This window comes from Chanodichthys erythropterus, chromosome 7 (assembly GCF_024489055.1).
Source record: "Chanodichthys erythropterus isolate Z2021 chromosome 7, ASM2448905v1, whole genome shotgun sequence".
Lineage (NCBI taxonomy): Eukaryota > Metazoa > Chordata > Actinopteri > Cypriniformes > Xenocyprididae > Chanodichthys > Chanodichthys erythropterus.
In genome coordinates, this window is record NC_090227.1 from 25130005 (window position 1) to 25151182 (window position 21178).

The window sequence follows — 21178 nt, forward strand, 5'->3', positions numbered from 1 at the left end:
CTTTTAAGTTGATGTTTAGAGTGTGTTTGTGCAATAGCCTGCCGTTCAAATCTATTCAGTCAGTCCGATGTCTTCATTGTATGCGTTTAATAGCTTAGCACTCATCTGCAGTTTGATTTGCCTGTATGATGCGACCTTCACTGTGTTTCTCACATCCATTCAATTTGAGAAGGATGCCCACACAGTGCCATTATAATAAAACCATTAGATGGTCATAACTTCATTCACATCCCATTAGATTCAAGTGGTTTTTAATTAGAGCATTTTGAAACCGCAATTTGGTTTGATGGTCCATTGTGACACACTGGCAGTGTGACAGCTTTGCTTGTTAGAGCCATAGAGAGACTGCTGTTTTGTTCTCTTTTGTGGCCGAATCATGACAAAAAGTATTTAGCTTGATGTGTACCCCTTTTATTAGATGTTGATTCATGCAACTAGCACTGAATGCATTTGTGAGATTTGTGCACATACACTGTAGTTTAACCCCTTACCAGTCACCCCCACTTTTGGCCAGGGAGAAAAAATTTAAAAAAACATTATTGAACATTTACACCAGCAGCTAATGACCAAGTTTGCAATAAAGACGCTAGATACAACACTCTCTTCCGAATTATCCACATTTTCTTCATCACTTGTTTTTCCAATGCAGAAACAGGAGAAAACAACTTCTGTACACGACGCTGATCCATGTCTGACGAACGTATTACACGCGAGATTATGCTAGTAGGCAGCAGGTGCGTTCCTTATATTTGCGTCACGCCAGTGGGGGCGCGCGCGCGCTATATTTCCTGGAAGCAAGCATGGAAGCAAGTTGTCTCTGCGGAACAAAAAGGGGTGGTTCCCAACTTTGGGGTGTTATCACACGGGAATAGGTGTTTTTCAACCTCTTTACCTGATTTGCTCAAATCGAGTGGGATATTTCCGGAAAAACAATAAGAGATATGTATTGTATATGAATGCAGGTGTATTGTTTAAGTTGTTTAACAGTTGTTTAATGTTTCTTTTGTGTGAATATGCTTGCTAGCTCGTTGTAAAAAGCTCCAAGCAATCTTCCACTCACTTCTAGCGATAACTATTATTAGCTAACATTCGCTATTCTATTTGATGTATCTGTTAGTCACTTGATTTAAGGTGCGTTCACGCGGCCTCGTAATTCCTGTAGTTACAAGATTCTAGCTTGTAAAAAGCGTTCACGTCCTCGTAGAGCTCGTAATTACAGCTTGTAAGCTGGGAGTTTTCTGAAAGCTCCCAGATGTACCACGTGGCCGCTGTACCACCTGACCGCTGTTGATTCATTTAGGCGTTGATATTGGTGCCATGGAAACGCATAATTCCCAGTCAGAGGACGTGAACAGCTCTGAATCTGCTCCGAATATAACGTCACGTGTTGTCATTTCAAGAATCCGGTAAATACGAGGTGACGTGAACGCAGCATTAGTTTTGCAATTAGGTTGTGGCTATAGTGTCTGTGGTTAATAAAGTGATTATAAAGTTTAAAGTCTTCAGAGTCATCATTTCAGCTTAAAACTTTTTTTTTAAAGCTTACACAAGGTCAGTAAGTAGTCTTATTAATGCATATAAAGCTTATACTTATACAATATACGCTGAGGCAGTCATGTGTTTCTGTGGTTGATAGCCTATAAAAAACAAAGACTTAAAATTAAAGTTAATTATATCACAAGCACTGTCTAGCCTACGTATTCTCTCTGCTTGTCTGTTGATAGTGCAGTGGTTATGTCATTTTAATATTATATAATATATATAATATTATATAGCTTTTATGACGAAGGTTTACATTATGCACGTGAAATATGGTATGCGAGAGATTAAATAAAATAGGCTGTTGATCGCGTGCCTGCTCTTCTGCGTTATTCATATTGAAGAGCATCAATTATTAAACAAGACTTTTTTTATTTGAGGTGAAAAAATACCGTAGTAATTTATAGTAAGTAGGCCTACTAGTGTTTTTGAACCATACTTGAATTAATTTGTTGTGGTAATTCTATAGGCTATTGCTGTGGTAATATAACAACTTTAGTAATATAAACAAATTACGTTACCCAATACTGTACTATGTTTTCTTTTAACTATATTATACTACAGTACACGCAGTTAACTGTAGTACAAACTAAAGTACTACAGCCTATGCTGTAGCAATAATTAACAAAGTGTTGTAAATACTATAATATACAGTATATTTACTGGTTCAAAAACACTATTTACTATCAATATAGAATGTTTACACCCCATGCCCAACCAAATGACGCCGATTGGATAAGTTCAGACAAATGACTATTTGTCAATGTAAAATATATAGCCATTGTGACAAAATTACATCCCGTGTCATTATAATTCGTAGGCTAGTTTATGCAAAATAATAATAATAATAAAATAAATAAATAAATAACTAGCACTAAAAAAACGGAGTAGGCTAATAAATATTGCATAAATCATATATTTCGCCCTCTCGAGCTATAAGCTACAGGTCCTGTAAAAATAGTTCATACTCTTCAAAATAAATGAATGCATTATAGTAAAATATATCTAGGCAGGCACTCGGGAAAAACGCATAGTTTCCCTGTTACGGAAGTCAAGCATGCAGCAATATTTTATTTATTTTTCATTATCTCGACATAATTGTTTCTCGGGATCTAAACATTAAAAAAGTAGTTGTAATCATAAGAAAACAAGAAAAAAAAATAATAATGAATGGCCTTTCGTACTTTAAAAAAAACCGCATATCCCGGCTTCCGTACCTTTTGGTTGGATCCATAGAGGTTGGATCGTTATAAACCTTTCTTTTCTGTCTATGTTATAAACACCCCAGCTAACCAAAATACGTGACTGTTACGTAACTGCAACGTAATTTGGTGACCAAACTTTCGTCGTGGCGACGTAACTAGTTACGTCGTGGCAACCGGAAAAGTGAAAGGTGCCTATACGTCGCCACAACGTAACTTTGTGACGTTGCCAGTTAGTAACTGCGACGTCGTGGCAACGTTGTGTATCAATAGTTGTGTGTTGGTCATCAGTTGGTAATTCTTATTTTTATTTATTTTTCTATGGGCGGACATGCAGTAGTTTAACCTAATTTATGTCCTCATTTGCCCAAACTAATGTAAAGGCTATTCCAACAGCTGTGAACGATGAATGCAGACTCGAAATGAATTCAATTCATTTATTTTGAAAAACACACAGAACATGAATAAAACTCCAAATAAAAATAATGAAATACACTCAAACTATAAATAAAAACATATAGCCTACAGCGAAACATAAAATAAAAGCATTCAAGACGTTTTGCTCTCAGTATCATTAAAAACATATGCTATGCTAACGTAACATTTTGCATAACATATATTTCAGACGATCAAGGAAATCACAAAGGTAAAAATATTAACAAAAGTACTTAAAGTAGACTGTGGGTAATGTTACTTAACCAATCTGACGCAGTTGTTGAACTTTATTGCTATAAAACTGACGAGAAACACGGAGAAACGTCGACGCTGTCCTCTCCAGCAGCTTGAATGTTTTCCCGGTTGCCATGGCAACTCTAACGGCCACCTGCACTAACGTAAACATAACAATAAAAAAAGGTTTTGCGTCTTTCCAAAGTTAACTTTATACATTTTTATAAAAGCCATTTATTCGTTGTCACCTCGGAAAAATAAATTCTTCTCTCAGAAAAATTAACTTTACACTCTTATCAACATACTGTGGGCACGCGCGCACTACATTTGTGGAGGCGCGCTGTATGTCACGTCACTATATATAAAAAACAGTCATCCATACTCTGATTTGGTGAAAAGAAACCTTTTTTTTCTTAAGGGGACATTTCAGTCTTGTGTCTGACATTTAATTACACGTTTTATATTGCAAATTCTGGTAATAATAACATATAAAGAATTTGTAAATGATGGTAATGAAATTACGAGCACATGACGTTGCTGCTACGTTGCCAGTAAGTCATGGAATGACCATTATATTACGAATAGAGGACGTATCTGGAACGTCCTTGGTAATCTTGTAACGTTTGGAGAACGTACTGACGACGTTGTGATATGGTAATTTGATGGTAATATTATTACGGGCATACAACGTTGTAGTTACGTTACTAGTAAGTCATGGAATTACCAATATATTACGAATAGAGGACGTATCTGGAACGTTCTGGGTAATCTTATAACGTTAGGAGAACGTACTGACGACGTTGTGAGATGGTAATCTGAAGGTAATGAAATTACTGGCATGCGACGTCGTAGTTACGTTGTCAGTTAGTAAGTCATGACATTACCAAAAAGTACGAATACATTACGTAACTGTTACGTCGTGTGTTAGCTGGGACCTCTCTGTTAGAAAACACCCCAAAATTGGGAGACGCCCCTCTTTTGTTCCGCAGAGACCTATACTTGGGTTGTTACGCACACGAAACAACAATGTATTACACGCGAGATTATGCAAATCAACACATTGGCGTAATCGTTATTGCATAAGCTAACGTTACATGACAACACAATAGTTTGCCATTGCTGTCTTTTTACTTTTTTTCCCACTTACGTTTGCCTGTGCGTAATCACACGTCACTTGAAAGCGCCTGTCAACTTTTTTTTATACATGTATGTGTCCAGTTTTCATCGGACATCTTCTGGGCTGTTCTCATTCAGTTACAGTAGGGTGACCAGACGTCAGTGGCGCAAAAAGTGGGTATGCGCTATATGCGGCGCATAGGGGCGCCAAAGCGATGGTTATTTTTTATTTTTTATTTTTTTATATATATATAAAAGTTATATATTAAAAAAAAAAGTTATATAAATTTTAGAGGACTAACAGGCTAGAGTAGGCGCCGGTGCCCTCATAAGATTCCATCATAGAATTTAGACATAGAAGGGTAATATCGCGAGTGGGCGGGGCGCAGCGCTGAGTGAGCAGCAGTAACGTTAGTGAGTTGTAACCATAGACATCATATAGGTAGACGCCCTATTGGCCGCTGGTCGATGAGATTTGCGGCCGCCATCTTAGACCGGTCGTACTCCTAAGCTGCGTCCCAATTCGCCTACTTATACTACGTCCTAAAAGCATTTACTGTTTTTGTAAAGAAAAAGTATAACTTTTGAGTGTGTAGCAGAAGAGTAGACAAATTGGGACATACTACCTCATAACTGCATCTTTAATTGACGTTTCCGTCGCTTATTTACGCAACCTATAACTGTTTAAACTACCCTGTCAATCATCTTGTCACAGTTAAAATCCTCCACATTCAATTAAATTTATTTTCCTACCATTTTGGAGAGAAATGTAGTCGCACGTTGATCTGCCAGTCATGGGTCTTTCATGCAGAGAATTCTCCTCATCTTTGCATAATGATGCATTTAAAAATTAATGACCAACGCATCATTATAAAAGTACACAATGCTGTTGCAGATGAAATATAATGTGGATAACATTTAATAAATATCTTTTCGTCAGGTTATATTTATTAATTATTCAAGCCCCTTTATCTTAACCGCTCTGCTTAACCGTCGAACCTCGCAAGTGTTTTCCACATAATTTAGCCTACTATTCAGATCAGAAAGAAGTTCGAAAGCACTTGTTAGAATGCGCTCAATGCACGAAACTTACTTTTAGCTTTAGGTAGCGTTAAGTGCCTATTACCAACACAATCCAATCTGAAGTTATACATACATTGTTCGACCGGACATAATAACTGTTATTTGTGTTTGCTTCCTGATATCACGTGCACAATGTATTCACACATGACGGCAAAGCGCAAATCGAGTTACCCCTCCCACTTCTGCTAGTATTACTGAGATATCTTATTTTACCGCAGCTATCTGTTTCTGCTTCTTTATCATATTTATAGTGTGTGATTTATAAATTACCTTATATCGTACATCACATATTTTGATTTTGGACGTATGGTCACGTTATATCTTATATCAGAATATTATATAACTGTTAAGCCTACTATGAATATTAAAATACACTGAACAATGTGTCCTGTATCATAGCTACATGAATGACCTTTGCAGCAAAAAAACCCGCGTCAAAATCAGTTAGGTATTCAGTGAGATATGATTAATTAAATGCGCTGACAGCTCATTGCACCTGTCAAACAAGTTACACTGAGTGGAGCTGGCGACCGGTCCAAGATGGCGGCTCCACGGCTCGTCCGTGCCAATAGGCAGTAGCGTTCGATAGGGCGTCTACCTATATGATGTCTATGGTTGTAACGTTAATTGAAACTCGAAAAAGATGGATAAAGCAAAAAAGCTATCGGGGGCTAAAAATAGAAAAAGAAAGAGGGAAAAGGAGATGACATGTCAAGGGATGCGACAGCAGCTAAATAAGTGGATGGTGAAAGGCAACAGGTAGGATTTAAAATGTGACGTCTATGCTTGGAGGCTTGCAAATACGTTATTCATGTTAACAGACTAGCTAGCATTTGCTGACACTGGGAATGTAGCAGACAGAATATGTAGCTAGCTTAGAATATGCAAAACCGAGGTTGCTGAGCTGAAAACTGAAAAATATAAGATAGCATGTACAATAAATGACAAGAATCTGGAAAACAACTTTAATATCTCTGGTTTACCGTGGAAATTATGCATATATTTGCTACCAAACTTGGAGGCTTGCAAATATTAATGTTGACTGACAAGTGTTTACTAACTTACTGCAAAATAATGTTGCTGATATCTACATTTAGATTTTGGTTAAACCCTTTGGTACCAATCCCATTCTTGACACATCTCAATTTTATTAAAGTAAAATGACAACTGGTATATATAAGGTAGCATGCACAATAATAATGACTAGAAGCTGGAAAACATTACTTATGCAATAAGGCTGGTTTATCATGGAAAGAAATAGTTTTTTTTTTTTTTTTTTTTTTTTTTAAATATGTGTACATATATACTATATAATTATGGTAGGCTTACAGTGGCTGTCTGATATACTTTAAAATAAACATTTATTATTTCAAACCCATACATGATGATGTCCAGCACACTTATTGCGCCACATTTTTTTGCTGCATACCCCTCTAACACTGGATAGTTGCGCCCCTGCCAGACGTCCCCGGTTTTTGGTGCTCCGTCCCCGACTGGAGCCTGTCCCCGGAAATGTCCCCGTTTTATATCTCGTTCAAAATAATCCGCAAATACATTGCAAAAAAAGTCTGGCCAGCATACAGCCTAGAGGTTTCTTAACGGTGCTGTTGTTAATATAATATATATATATATTATACATCCAACGCAGCGCGTTCACGCACACCGTTGAACACAGACGAGCCTCCTGTCACTCACTCAGCGCAGCGGCAGGCCTCGAGACTCTTGTTCAGTCCGGTTGAAAGGTTTTTGTTATGATATAACACCTGATATGACAACTTTAGCACATGTAGCTATCAGCTAAACATTCATTCAGTGTTTCCCATTAATGACCCTGTGCCGACACCGTTTCATAATGAACCGAAAATTTAAAACATAAATGGTCTCTACGTTGTATTTTGCCAACGAACTAAAATCGAAACCGTGACATGGCTTTGTGCCTTTCTAAAACAGCAAAATACAGTGATTAAGTATAGGCTATATGCATTTATGCTGCGTGTTTTAAAGAGACGTGTGCACTTTGGTCACACGATCAGCTGGCGATTTGGTGATTAAAATTAAAGCTCAAGGATTTATCTTAGAAATTGGCTACAAACTAGTATTTTAATTTCCTTATACGTTATGTAAAGTAGCCTAACCAATATATATATATATATATATATATATATATATATATATATATATATATATATATATATATATATATATATTAGAATGCATTTGTTACAATAGCCTATATGGATATCATTGTCATATGAATAATTATATAATTTAACCTTAAAATGTACAAAATTTTCTTCCGTAGTGCATGCCCCCGGACCCCCCTAGAGGAGGTATACAGAACATTTTAACAAATTCAAGTGGGAAATAATGTAGCCTATATTTTATGAACTTTACTCAAAGCTCCTTTCATGTCAGTAAAATGTCATTGGACAAAAGTTGTAATTTTGTACAGTAACAGCTCATGAAAATGAAAATATCCAATAATAAATGTTGCAAATATTATTTGTTATTTATCTCATATTTTGTAATGTGATTTTTCAAAATAGTGCAATAGAATAGTTTTTTGTAGTTAGGCCTACTGGCTAGTTATTTTGGTGAATTGTATTAAAACCAGACCAAAAAAGCCTAATAATAAAATTAAATCATAATATTTATTAATGTAAAATGTGAAACTCACAACAATGAAAAATGTACTGTCCCCGTTTTTTAATTAATAGATAATAACAAATGACATTTTTGTGGTATTTTGACCACTCGCATAGGAAATGTCCCCGGTTTCCATTTCAGAAATCTGGTCACCTTAATTTACAGACACTCTACTAAATACAGTGATACGTTATATTTCATTGAATAAAGTGCTAGATGTGGACAGTTCGTCGAATAAACATGACAGCGCACCTGTGAATAGCGCTTACAGGATGTAAACAATAGAAGTTATATAGATTTTTATACCAGTTTGCATGCTTTTGGACAAATATTTACTATGGAAATCGTGTATTGGACTCTTCCCATGGAAAAAACGTCGATGTCACCATTATACTGCCAAACATTACAGTTCCACGACACAAAAAGGTAAGGACGCCCCCTCTCTTTTGTTGTCTTAGGAAATTGTTTACGGTCATACAGAATAACAAAAAACTACTATAAAGTTATCTTGGTTGTATAATGCTTGTACAGGTTAAATCAGAATTCTTGTATCTTTCACACAACTTGATCATTTTACTTGATAAAATGTAAACAATGTCACACGTGAGGCCGTCGACGATGCGTGAACGTAAATACTCCTCATTTAAATAATTCCCGCCCAAGGCTTACGCAAAATAAAGGGGCGAGGCCTGGTAGAGTTGCATTAGTAGCGTGTTGTCGCCATATCCAAGGGACAGAACACACTTGAAGCAGTTGACCAGTCACAACACACTGATCCAGCCAACTAATCAGGACACAGAAGATTTTTTTTCAGAAGGATGGGCTTCATAGAGACAGGAATTAAATAGGGGTGCATTTCCCTAAAGCATTGTTAGCAAAATACGGTTGCAAGTTCCATTGAATTGTGTTGGTAATGACGGAACTTGCGACCATAGTTGGTTTCGGGAAACGCACCCCAGAGCGTTACTGACAGACAGGGAAGGGAGGTGCTGCAACAATGTAAAATATGTGGGAAAACAAGGTGTTTTTTGAACATTCAAGAATGAAAACCTATTCTAGTAATCCACAAAATCAAGACTTTGTAAAAAGGGCTTAATAGGCCCTCTTTAAAACTTTTCCTACTGTGTTTTTTCCTCCAGGCTTGATCCTATCTTATACCGTAAATGTCAGAATGATGCATCCAGACTGTGCTACACACCAGGCTGGAATGAAAGCACTGATCTCATGCCTCCTGGTGCTGTGTTTTCCTGCTTGCACCGCCATGCTTATCGGACAGAAGAGCAGGGCAGAAGGGTGAGAGGCACTTTTTTTAGTTTGTCAGTTCTCATTAAAGGGTTAGTTCACTCAAAATTCTGTCATTTACTCGACCTTACAGGTGCTGGTCATATAATTAGAATATTGTGAAAAAGTTCATTTTTTTTATTGTAAATTATTTTTAAAAATGAAACTTTCATTTCATTTCTTTTTTTTTTAATTTATTGATTAGAGCGTACAGCTAATGAAAGTCCAAAATCCAGTATCTCAAAATATTAGAATATAGTTTCATTAAATGACCATCTCTACAGTATAAATTCCGGGTATCTCTTGTTCTTTGAAACCACACTAATGGGGAAGACTGCTGACTTGGCAATGGTCCAGGAGACAATCATTGACACCCTCCACAAAGAGAGTAAGTCACAGATGGACATTACTGAACTGTTTACAGAGTGATGTATCAAAGCATATTAAATGCAAAGTTGACTAGAAGGAAGAAATTGGGTAGGCAAAGGTGCACAAGCAACAGGGGTGACCACAAGCTTGAGAATACTGTCAAGTAAAGCCAATTCAAACACTTGGGAGGGCTTCACAATGAGTCAAATGAAGCCGGAGTCAGCGCATCAAGAGTCACCACACTTAGACATCTTCAGGAAAAGTACTACCAAGCCACTTCTGAAACAGAAACAACATCAGAAGCATCTTACCTGGGCTAAGGAGAAAAACAACTGGACAGTGAACAGTGGTCGACAGTCCTCTTTTCAGATAAAAGTAAATTTTGCATTTCATGTTGAAATCATGGTCCCAGAGTTTGAAGGAAGACTGGAGAGGCACAGAATCCAAGCTGCTTGAAGTCTAGTGGGAAGTGTCTGAAGTTAGTAATGATTTGGGGGGCCGTGACGTCTGCTGGTGTTGGTCCATTGTGTTTTATCAAGTGCAAAGTCAATGCAGCCATCTTCCAGGAGATTTTGGAGCACTTTATGCTTCCATCTGCTGACCAGCTTTATGGAGATGCTGATTTTCTTTTCCAGGAACCTGCCCACAGTGCAAAAACCACTTCCAAGTGGTTTGCTGACCATGATATTACTGTGTTTTATTGGCCAGCCAACATGCCTGACCCTTGAATCTATGGGATATTTTCAAGAGAAAGATGAGAAACAGTCGATCCAACAATATACAGATGATCTGAAGGCTCAATAGTGCCTCAGCAGTGCCACAGGCTGATCACTTCCATGCCACACTTCACTGATGCTGTAATTTGTGCTAGGAGCAAGTCATTTGCTGTTATATGTGCTGCCGACCAAGTATTGAGTGCACAAATTAACATACTTTAAAGAACTTGAACTTTTCTGTTTTGAAAATCAATTTTTTGATTGATCTTAGGAAATATTCTAATATTTTGAGATACTGGATTTTGGACTTTCATGAGCTGTGCGCTCTAATCATCAAAATTTAAAAAAAAAAAAACTTTTGAAATGTTTTACTTTACATGTAGGGAATCTAGAATATATGAAAGTTTCATTTTTAAAAATAATTTACAATAAAAAAAATAACTTTTTCACGATATTCTAATTATATGACCAGCACCTGTATGTGATTCCAAATGCTTAAGACTTTTGTTCATCTTCAGAACACAGATGAAGGTATTTTTAATGAAATCTAGAGATTTTTGTCCTTCTGTTGACTAGTCTATATTTAGCCAAAACTCTGAGATCATAAAAAAATCAGAGATCATAAAAATAATCCATATGAATCAAGCAGTTTAATCCAAGTCTTCTGAAGAGACACAATAGTTTTACATAATGAACAGATTTAATTTAGGCTTTTTGATCAGTGAACACTGTTTACAGCATTCAAATTTGGTCATGCGTGCTTGACCAAAGAAGCATGTAGAAAAGAGAGCATGTGATTTTGGATTCAGCCATTGAATTTGCACATCAAAATATATGAATGTACTTGAATTCTGTCATAATATTCAACTAATGTGGAAAAAATCACTGACGCCCATGTGCAGCTAACCAGGGACTGTAAGGTGGAAGTCCAGAGAATTCTTCACCAGAGAGCTCTGGATGTGAAGTTGGACCCTGAGCTCCAGAAACGTTGCATGACTGACCTGGGCAAATGGTGCAGCGAGAAGACAGACACTGGACAGGTAGAAAATGCACTTTGGAATGAAACTCCTCAGTCTTACAGGAGTATCAGTACAGGATGAGCATCTATATCAGTAATTCAGTGGTAGTTTTTTCTGCCTCAGGAGCTGGAGTGTCTTCAGGACCATCTAGAGGACCTGGTGTCAAACTGCAGAGACGTGGTGGGAAACCTGACAGAACTGGAATCTGAGGTACGTTTCATATTTTACTCCACTGCAGGTACACAACCCTGTGTAGAAGAAATAGCTTGCAAGGTAGGTATTGTTTTTCAATTAATTCAGCTTTAACTGCTTAACATACAAACTCCATTTGAAGTTTTGTAGCTCATTTTAGCATTAAGTGTGCTTTATATTTGTTTAAAATAAATGTTATGCTTTAAATTTTTTTTTTTTTAATTTTGCAATTTGCCTGAATTGTGATTGGACTTGAACATTGCCATGCAAGCATTCATATTTCAGCATCTAGTTAAATTAGTTAAATGGATTACTTTATTTATTTTTTAAATGAAATTAATTTTTTATTTAGCTAGGATGCATTAAGTTGATCAAAAGTAACAGTAAAGACATTTATAATTTAACAAAAGATTTTTATTAATTAATAAATTAATGCTGTTTAACTTTGCTAAATTAACTTTCTATTCCTCAAAGAATCCTGAATTTTTGTCATGAAATTTATTGCAATTTCCACAAAAATATCATGCAGCAAATACTGTTTTCAACATTGATAATAGCAGCAAATTAGCATATTAGAATGATTTCTGAAGGATCATGTGACACTGAAGACTGGAGTAATGATGCTGAAAATTCAGCTTTGCATCACAGTAATAAATTACATTTTAAAATATATTCAAATATAAAACATTTTTTCACAATGTTACTTACAGGGTTAGTTCACCCAAAAATGAAAATTATGTCATTAATGACTCACCCTCATGTCGTTCCACACCCGTAAGACCTCCGTTCATCTTCGGAACACAGTTTAAGATATTTTAGATTTAGTCCGAGAGCTTTCTGTCCCTCCATTGAAAATGTATGTACAGTAGACTGTCCATGTCCAGAAAGGTAATAAAAACATCATCAAAGTAGTCCATGTGACATCAGTGGGTTAATTAGAATTTTTTGAAGCATCAAAAATACATTTTGGTCCAAAAATAACAAAAACTACAACTTTATTCAGCATTGTCTTCTCTTCCGGAATCCTTTCCATTAAACTGATTCCATTGAATTGATTCCATTGAATCCTTTCATCTGTCGGCGTTGGTAATGCACTTTTACGTCGCCGTGGTTGTTTTTAGCGATTAGGACATCCGCGACATGCACACTTACGCACCATTTTAAAAAATATAGCAATACCAAAATACAAACAATGTAGAATAGCTTGAATACAGCGTGCATCTCCCTCAGACTGTAAACGAAGCTCGGGCGCACCGGATAACACGTCAGCAGCATCTTACATCAGCAGTGTCACTGCGGAGTCGTGAACCACACTCCGGAGCAGAAGGGGGCGGTAATGCACCAATAAGCTGGATGCCAACCGCTGTAAAACAGGAAAGAAGAAGCGGAGTCGTGAACGCGGATTGACAACAGACCCGGAAGAGAATACAATGCTGAATAAAGTCATAGTTTTTGTTAATTTTGGACCAAAATGTATTTTCGATGCTTCAAAATGTCGCGGATGTCCTAATCGCCAAAAACAACCACGGCGACGTAAAAGTGCATTACCAACGCAGACAGATGAAAGGATTCAATGGAATCAATTCAATGGAATGGATTCCGGAAGAGAATACAATGCTGAATAAAGTCGTAGTTTTTGTTATTTTTGGACAAAAATGTATTTTCGATGCTTCAACAAATTCTAACTAACCCACTGATGTCACATGCACTACTTTGATGATGTTTTTATTACCTTTCTGGACATGGACAGTATACCGTACATACATTTTCAATTGAGGGACAGAAAGCTCTCGGAATAAATCTAAAATATCTTAAACTGTGTTACGAAGATGAACGGAGGTCTTACAGGTGTGGAACGACATGAGGCCATGAGTCATTAATGACATAATTTTCATTTTTGGGTGAACTAACCCTTTACTGTTTTTAATGTATTTTTGATCAAATAAATTCAACCTTGGTGAGCATAAGAGACTTATTTCAAAAACATTAAATTATCTTAGGATTTTTTTTTTATGGCCATACTGTTGTTGTGTTTACAGGACATTCAGATTGAAGCCCTGCTGATCCGAGCCTGTGAACAGGTCATCCAGAACCACTGCCATGTAAGTACTGACAGCACACATCTACATTATATATCCCTGTATTTATTAAATCTGAATTTCTCAATTCGGTCTCCTTCCTCCCAGGACGTAGCTGATAATCAGATAGACACAGGAAATCTTCTGGAATGCCTGGTGCAGAACAAACATCAGAGAGAAATGAATGATAAATGTGCTGTGGGCGTCACTCATTTCCAGCTGGTAAGCCAGTCACAAAACCAATTTCCCAATGGTACATTTGAATGATGACAGTAAATGTTTTCCCAAATGTCATCCTGTCCCAGCAGAGATCCTACTGAATGGTTTTGGGTTGGTTTGGGGTATTGATGCATATGTTGACCATTCTAATTAATCAGCTGACATTTGACATTTTGAGATTGACATATTTTCTGAGTCAATTATGTGTATATATTGTGAAAATTAACTATCACTACATTTTTTTTGTATATAATGCACATCCGCTTTATACCAACATTACACTACCGTTCAAAAGTTTGGGGTTGGTAAGATTTTTTCAGTGTTTTAGAAAGAAGTTTCATCTGCTCACCAAGGCTGCATTTATTTGATCAAAAATTAAGTAAAACAGTATTATTGTGAAATATTATTACAATTTGAAATATCTGTTTTCTATTTTAATATATTTTAAAAAGTTATGTATTCCTGTGATGGCAAAGCTGAATTTTCAGCATCATTACTCCAGTCTTCAGTGTCACATGATCCTTCAGAAATCATTCTAATATGCTGATTTGCTGCTCAATGAACATTTCTTAATATTACCAATGTTGAAAACCATTTTGCTGCTTAATAGTTTTGAACGGTAGTGTATATCACACTGAAATGAGGTGTACTACCCAACAGTCTTTATGAGTTTTGAGATATGGGATGTATTTTTATTCAAGTTTATAATTGTCTACCCTGCAGGTTCAGATGAAGGACTTCCGCTTCTCCTACAAGTTCAAAATGGCCTGTAAGGAGGATGTACTCAAACTCTGTCCAAACATTAAGAAGAAGTGAGTTCACATATCCCAGAGATACATTACTGATATGATTCGTGGCTGTTCTGCAGGCTTTGAAGCATTCTGGATTTTATCATTCAGTTTTCACACATAGTGATTTTATATTTATTATATAGCATCTTTCCATAGAGACTTAAATCATAAGTGCCTATATATGTGTCTCTTCTTATTTTGGCACTGTTGCACTTGCTTGCTTTCTCTCTCCCTGACACACATTTATCCTCTTGAACCACATACTTTTTTATCCTTTGCCTCCTAGTGTCTCTTTCATGTGTCATTTCGTGTTTCTTCCACCTCAGGGCAGATGTTGTCATCTGTTTGAGCACCACAGTGAGGAACGACACACTACAAGAAGTGAAAGATCAGCGCGTGTCTCTGAAATGTCGGAAACAGCTGAGGGTGGAAGAGCTGGAGATGGTAAATTCCCTTTACTCAAGTTAAATCAGATACAGTGTCATTCAGACCCTTATTTCTCTACAACAAAATTGAACTGTGATTTTATTCAATCAAAGACCTAAAAGCACCATTAAAAGTTCATTACACTGAAGCTCTGCTTTCAGATGTCACACTCTCTGTCCTCTTCGTTTACAGTCAGAGGACATTCGACTAGAACCTGAGCTGCATGACGCTTGTAAGAAGGATATCAACAAGCTCTGTTCCTCTTTTGCTTATGGAAATGCTCAGGTAAAGGATTACTTTGATCTTTTAATTTTCAAGATGGCTTTATTCACCCACCTACAGCTGCTCACATGATGAAACTAGTGAAAGAAGCTTCATATAACAAGATTCCCACAGTCATGGAACACCTGGAAATAGTAGAGAATTTTAAAATTGAGATTTCCAGGTTATAGAAATGTCTATAAAAAAGGTAAATCCTCCATTGAACCACATTTAAATGTCAGTTTTTTGTGCGTTTTTATGTACATATACTAGGATTTGTATTAAAATGAATGAAACAATTACATTCCATAATTCTAGAAGTTTTAGATTAATATACATGGGATTTAAAAAAATAAATATATATATATATATAATATTATTTAGTTAGTTAGTTAGTTAGTTAGTTAGTTAGTTAGTTAGTTAGTTAGTTAGTTAGTTAGTTAGTTAGTTACCCAATAAAATATCTTAGAAAAAGACAATTTATGGTCACACTTTAGATTAGGGTCCAATTCTCACTATTAGCTAACTAATGACTGACTTTTGCCTCAATAAACTCCTAATTACTGCTATTTAATAGTTAGTAAGGTAGTTGTTAAGTTTAGGTATTGGGTAAGATTAAGGCATGCAGAAAAAGGTCATGCAGAATAAGGCATTAATATGTGCTTTATAAGTACTAATAAATAGCCAATATCCTGGTAATATGCATGCTTATAAGTCGCTAGTTAATAGAGAGAATGGACCCTAAACTAAAGTGTTAGCAAATTAATAATTATTTTATTAATTTCCATGATTTTTTAAATTCTAGACATCACATTTAAAATTTCCTATCATATATGCATTTTGACTGTGGGAACTCTGGTTCTTAAATAAAAATGTGGAGGGGAATAAATTAAAATAAGAAAAAAAATGTCAGCTTATATCTTGATTTTTATCTGTTTTAGTTTATTTTAAGACTTGTTTTGTCTTATTTTGAATTATTAAGTCCCCCCTAAAAGTTTGTTGAAGCCCCCTAATTGAAAACCACTGATTTAAATCCATTGATTTTTAAGTATTTCATTTCATTTATTTATTTATTTATTTATTTAAACAGGGACAGTGTAAAATATACATTAACCTTAAGAAGGAGAGATGCATTTTACCAGGTTGTAGCAATTGTGCTAATTAACACCTGTAGTCCCTGGACAGGCTGATGTCAACAAATCAAGTTAATAATACATTTATCCCAATACAGCATTAAAACGATCACACCCTTCATTCATTCCTCAGCATGCATTTACAAATACGCTCTCACATACACATCAATTACTAAACATTATGTGAACATAATTATTGTCTAACATACAGTACAAATGGAAATCTTCCCCATTAATCTCCATAAAATGATTAAATATACTTATTGAGTGATCATGAAAGAATAGGAAAAGTCATAGAAATCCACTGGTTAAATGTAGGAACCCTGTGGAAAACCCTACATTACAGACAGATGGTTTTACGCATGTACAGTATGCAAACATGCAAAGTACAAATTGCATGTTGTACCAAATGAGATTTTTCTTGCTTTTTGTAAATACATTTTCAATGTGCTACACTCTTACCTTTCTCACCTATTCCATTGAAACTAAGCTATAAAAATGATTCAGCCATAAATCATGTTGACACAACTGCGCAACTGATATATGACCACACATTTTTAGTCATGTAACAGCAATGGTTAGCCAATCATAATGGGTCTTTTAAAAAATATTATTAATGTGGGGGAAAAAATGTGTAATATAAAATAGTAATGCATTTAATCATGCCCTCTGACCTAAATGTAAATTTCATAAGAAATGTTTCTACCTTCAGCACAATTTCAGCTTTAACTACCACCTAAAAAATGCAAAAAATAAAAAATAAAAAAAATGTGTCCGTTTAACATTTTAATTCAGTGTGATTATTATTTGATAAAGTTAATGCATTTATTCATGTCCCGGGTGACCATAAACAAGAAACCTTGACTAACCTTAAAGGTGCAGTAATGTTGATATTTGAAATCAACCCAAACAAACACACCCCTCCCTTCATTACCCCGTCCCCCAAAGTGCACAAACATAAAATGCTAGATGAGATGATGAGCAAACGACAAAGAAGAACAAAAAATTTACATACAGTGCACAAGAAAATACAAGCATGAGTTCATAGTTCGTCGCCAGCAGCATACCAGCTCCAGATAAACAACAACACAGCTAACATTACAAGAACAGCATGTCTTGGTTTTGAGAAACAGAAAAATCAATGTTACTGAGTTATGGAGCAGAAACAACACAACTTCAGTGTCCATTTCCTGCTTAGGTCTGTCCAGTGCTGGAAAGCTTTTCTAATATTAATGCGGGTCCTAAAGCTCTTGCTTGATCATAAGCCATTGTTTTTTTTCATTGATATTCCTCTGACCTTTTCTCTTTTGTAATGTCTCTCAGCCATCTCTTTTTTGACCTTCTTTCATGAGTGTCATGAGTGGACACGCTCCCTACTGTTGATTGGCTACAATGCCTGTTGTGGTGCTCTGTTCAAACTACTTTTGACAGAATTTAACAGAAATCGCTTACTGCACCTTTAACTTGACAACATAAGTGGAAAGAATAAAATGCTGGAGAAGTGTAGAATAGAGCCCTATTAACAAACTCCTTTTGGACAAATCATTTTGTTCTTTTCTCATTGGTATCTCTTTTCTTCCTCTCAGATCATTGAGTGTCTCAAAGAGAACAAGAAGCAGCTTTCCCAGGTGTGTCATCAGAAGGTCTTTAAGCTTCAGGAAACTGAAATGATGGATCCAGAGCTGGACTATCAGCTCATGAGAGTGTGCAAGCAGATGATCAAGGTGAGGTGTTTTAACAGGTAACTAACTTGGGGCAAGTTCTTTGGTTCCCTTCAGTCATGCCCTGACATTTCTAGCTTCATTAAAGCTTTCCTGTCAAACAGCGATCTGATGGTTATAAACGTACTCTGTATTGTCAAAGATCAATGGTAATTGCTTAACTTCCACGTTTTAATTACTTAAGCTCAATAAGATCAACATGGGGCCGAAGCGTAGCGGTTGATGGATCGAACTTGATTTGGAAAAGAGTCTTAAACACTCAACTCATCACCTTGTCTTTTGAGTAAAACATATGGAATGAACAAATACAGTACTGTTCAAAAGTTTTATTTCATTTTTAAACAAATAAATATTTTTTGAAACAAATATTACTTTTATTCAGCAAGGATGCATTAAGTTGATCAAAAATGACAGTAAAGACATTTATGATGTTACAATAGATTTCTATTTCTAATAAATGCTGTTCTTTTGAACGTACTATTCATCAAAGAATCAGTGGTTTAGACAAACACAAATATTAAATAGCAACTATTTCAACATTGATGATAATAAATGTTTCTTGACCACAAAATCAGCATATTAGAATGATTTCTGAAGGATCATGTGACACTGAAGAATGGAGTAATGATGCTGAAAATTCAGCTTTGCATCACAGGAATAAATTAGTATTATATTAAAATGTATTCAAATAGAAAAGTTATTTTCAATTCTAATTATATTTCACATTATTACTGTATTTTAATGCTGTATTTTTAATGCATGTAAATGCAGACTTCTTTCAAATGTTTGAAAAGTAGTGTAGTTTTAAAAAGGTATCACAATAGTTTTATGCCACATTACATCACAGAAGAGCAATGGAGTGATGTAGTGGTTAAAGCTAAGGGTTTATAATCACAAAATTGCTGGTTCATTTGCTAAAGTTACTAAGCCATTAGCTATCACTCTTTTTCCCTTGAGTGCAGATATTCTGAATCTGCATTAAGGGCGAGTCATTTTGTCTAAAGGCGCATGCTAAATGACTACATACTTGCATAGTCTATGAGCTTCTGTGTTTCCCATAGATCTGTCCAGTCAGTATTCTGTCTCTCCTTTGTCTTTCTCAACCTTTTTCTCCTTGGTTTAGCGTTTTTGCACAGAGTCAGATGCTAAGAACGTCCTTCAGTGTCTAAAACTGAACAAGAACAGCGAGCTAATGGATCCAAAGTGTAAACAGATGATCACCAAGAGACAAATCACTCAGAACACAGGTGAAGATCTAACACATCTCCACTAATCCACTTTCATTTCCACTTAGCTAGTTGGTCAAGTTGTTTAATTTGAAGATTTGTCATCTAAAACTCTCTGTTTTGAGGCTAGTTTCTGTCTTTACCTCCTGACCTTGAGATCAGAACTGTTTTTTTTTTTTTTTTTTTTTTTTGAAGTATCTTTGAATTATTTCAACTTCTTCTGTCATGCTAGAGTTTTAACTTCATTGTTGGTGTATTCAGACTACAGACTGAACCCAGTGTTGAGGAAGGCTTGTAAGCCAGACATTCCCAAATTCTGTCAGAACATTCTCAACAAAGCCAGTGATGCCAATGAACTGGAGGGTCAAGTCATATCCTGCCTCAAACTCAAGTATGCAGACCAGGTATGCATGTTAATGAATATTAGCAGCAAATAAGTAAATAATACAGTCAGCCGATTATTATAGCAAAATTGTAGTCTTGTATCATTACTGAAGGATTTATTTTGCGATAATGACCGTGTGACTGTACATTATCCAGCTAGTGCTTACTTACATCAATGTTGTTATTAATTATTGTTAACTAAAACTAATAAAAAGCACTTTTAGTAATTTAAACAAATCTGAAATTAAATATAAATGTTAGATGAAAAAAATACAAATAAATAAAAAAATAAATGCTGCCTAATTGGGCTAAAAATAAATTAAGTTACAGCTATATAGAAATATAAAGAAAAAAATAATAATGACAAAAGCACATAACAGGTTATGAGGACACATGGATTTAAAAAAAAAAAATTTACTCATAAAATTTATTCTTAATAAACACTGCAATTTTCCATAATAGGAATTACCCATTTTGATTTAATGGATTATAAATGTTACCAAAATTGTTTTTTTTTTCTTAGCGGTTGTCTGGAGAATGTGAGGATCAGATCAGAGTGATTCTTCAGGAGTCAGCACTCGACTACCGGCTCGATCCGCAGCTCCAGGCTCACTGCAATAATGAGGTGAGTGGAAACATGGGCTCTGCAGTTTAGGATTGCATTGTCTGCTAATGAAAAAATTTATTAAAAAAAAAAAAGTCTGACCCCAAACTTTTTTAAAGGTAATGTACATTTTGTGCTTTTCTATTATTTAGAAATATATCTCTCTTTCCTCACTCTGTTTAAATGGTCAAGTCTAAATTTAATGGTTAGATGTACTATTGCATAAAAATTAGGGCTGTCAATCGATTAAAAATTTTAATCTAATTAATTACATACTCTGTGATTAATTAATCTAAATTAATCGCATACATAATTTTTGCTGTGAAAGTATTAAATATTTCAATTCAAATGAATCAATGCAGGGTTTTTCCTGGGTCAAAAATGGTCCTCTGTGGTGACAGACCTGGTCAACCACACAAACAGTAAAAAGCGCCCTACCCACGTGATCTGTGAGCCTGATACTGACAATAAAGTACCCGTCACTCTTACTTTAATTTTTTCTT

At 35.6% G+C, this 21178-nt stretch overlaps 1 protein-coding gene across 2 annotated transcripts in view; it reads left to right on the forward strand.

Annotated features, from left to right (window-relative positions):
• The window catches only part of glg1b (golgi glycoprotein 1b), a 73720-nt gene that overhangs the window by 42550 nt on the left and 9992 nt on the right, over window positions 1–21178 (forward strand). For both annotated transcript variants that reach the window (XM_067389938.1, XM_067389939.1), the window contains exons 11-22: window positions 9395–9548; window positions 11524–11661; window positions 11764–11850; window positions 13872–13934; window positions 14019–14132; window positions 14853–14941; window positions 15247–15364; window positions 15539–15631; window positions 18327–18464; window positions 19585–19708; window positions 19949–20091; window positions 20595–20696. In XM_067389938.1, coding sequence (XP_067246039.1) covers window positions 9395–9548; window positions 11524–11661; window positions 11764–11850; window positions 13872–13934; window positions 14019–14132; window positions 14853–14941; window positions 15247–15364; window positions 15539–15631; window positions 18327–18464; window positions 19585–19708; window positions 19949–20091; window positions 20595–20696 — 1363 coding nt within the window. The remainder of the gene's footprint in view (window positions 1–9394; window positions 9549–11523; window positions 11662–11763; window positions 11851–13871; window positions 13935–14018; window positions 14133–14852; window positions 14942–15246; window positions 15365–15538; window positions 15632–18326; window positions 18465–19584; window positions 19709–19948; window positions 20092–20594; window positions 20697–21178) is intronic.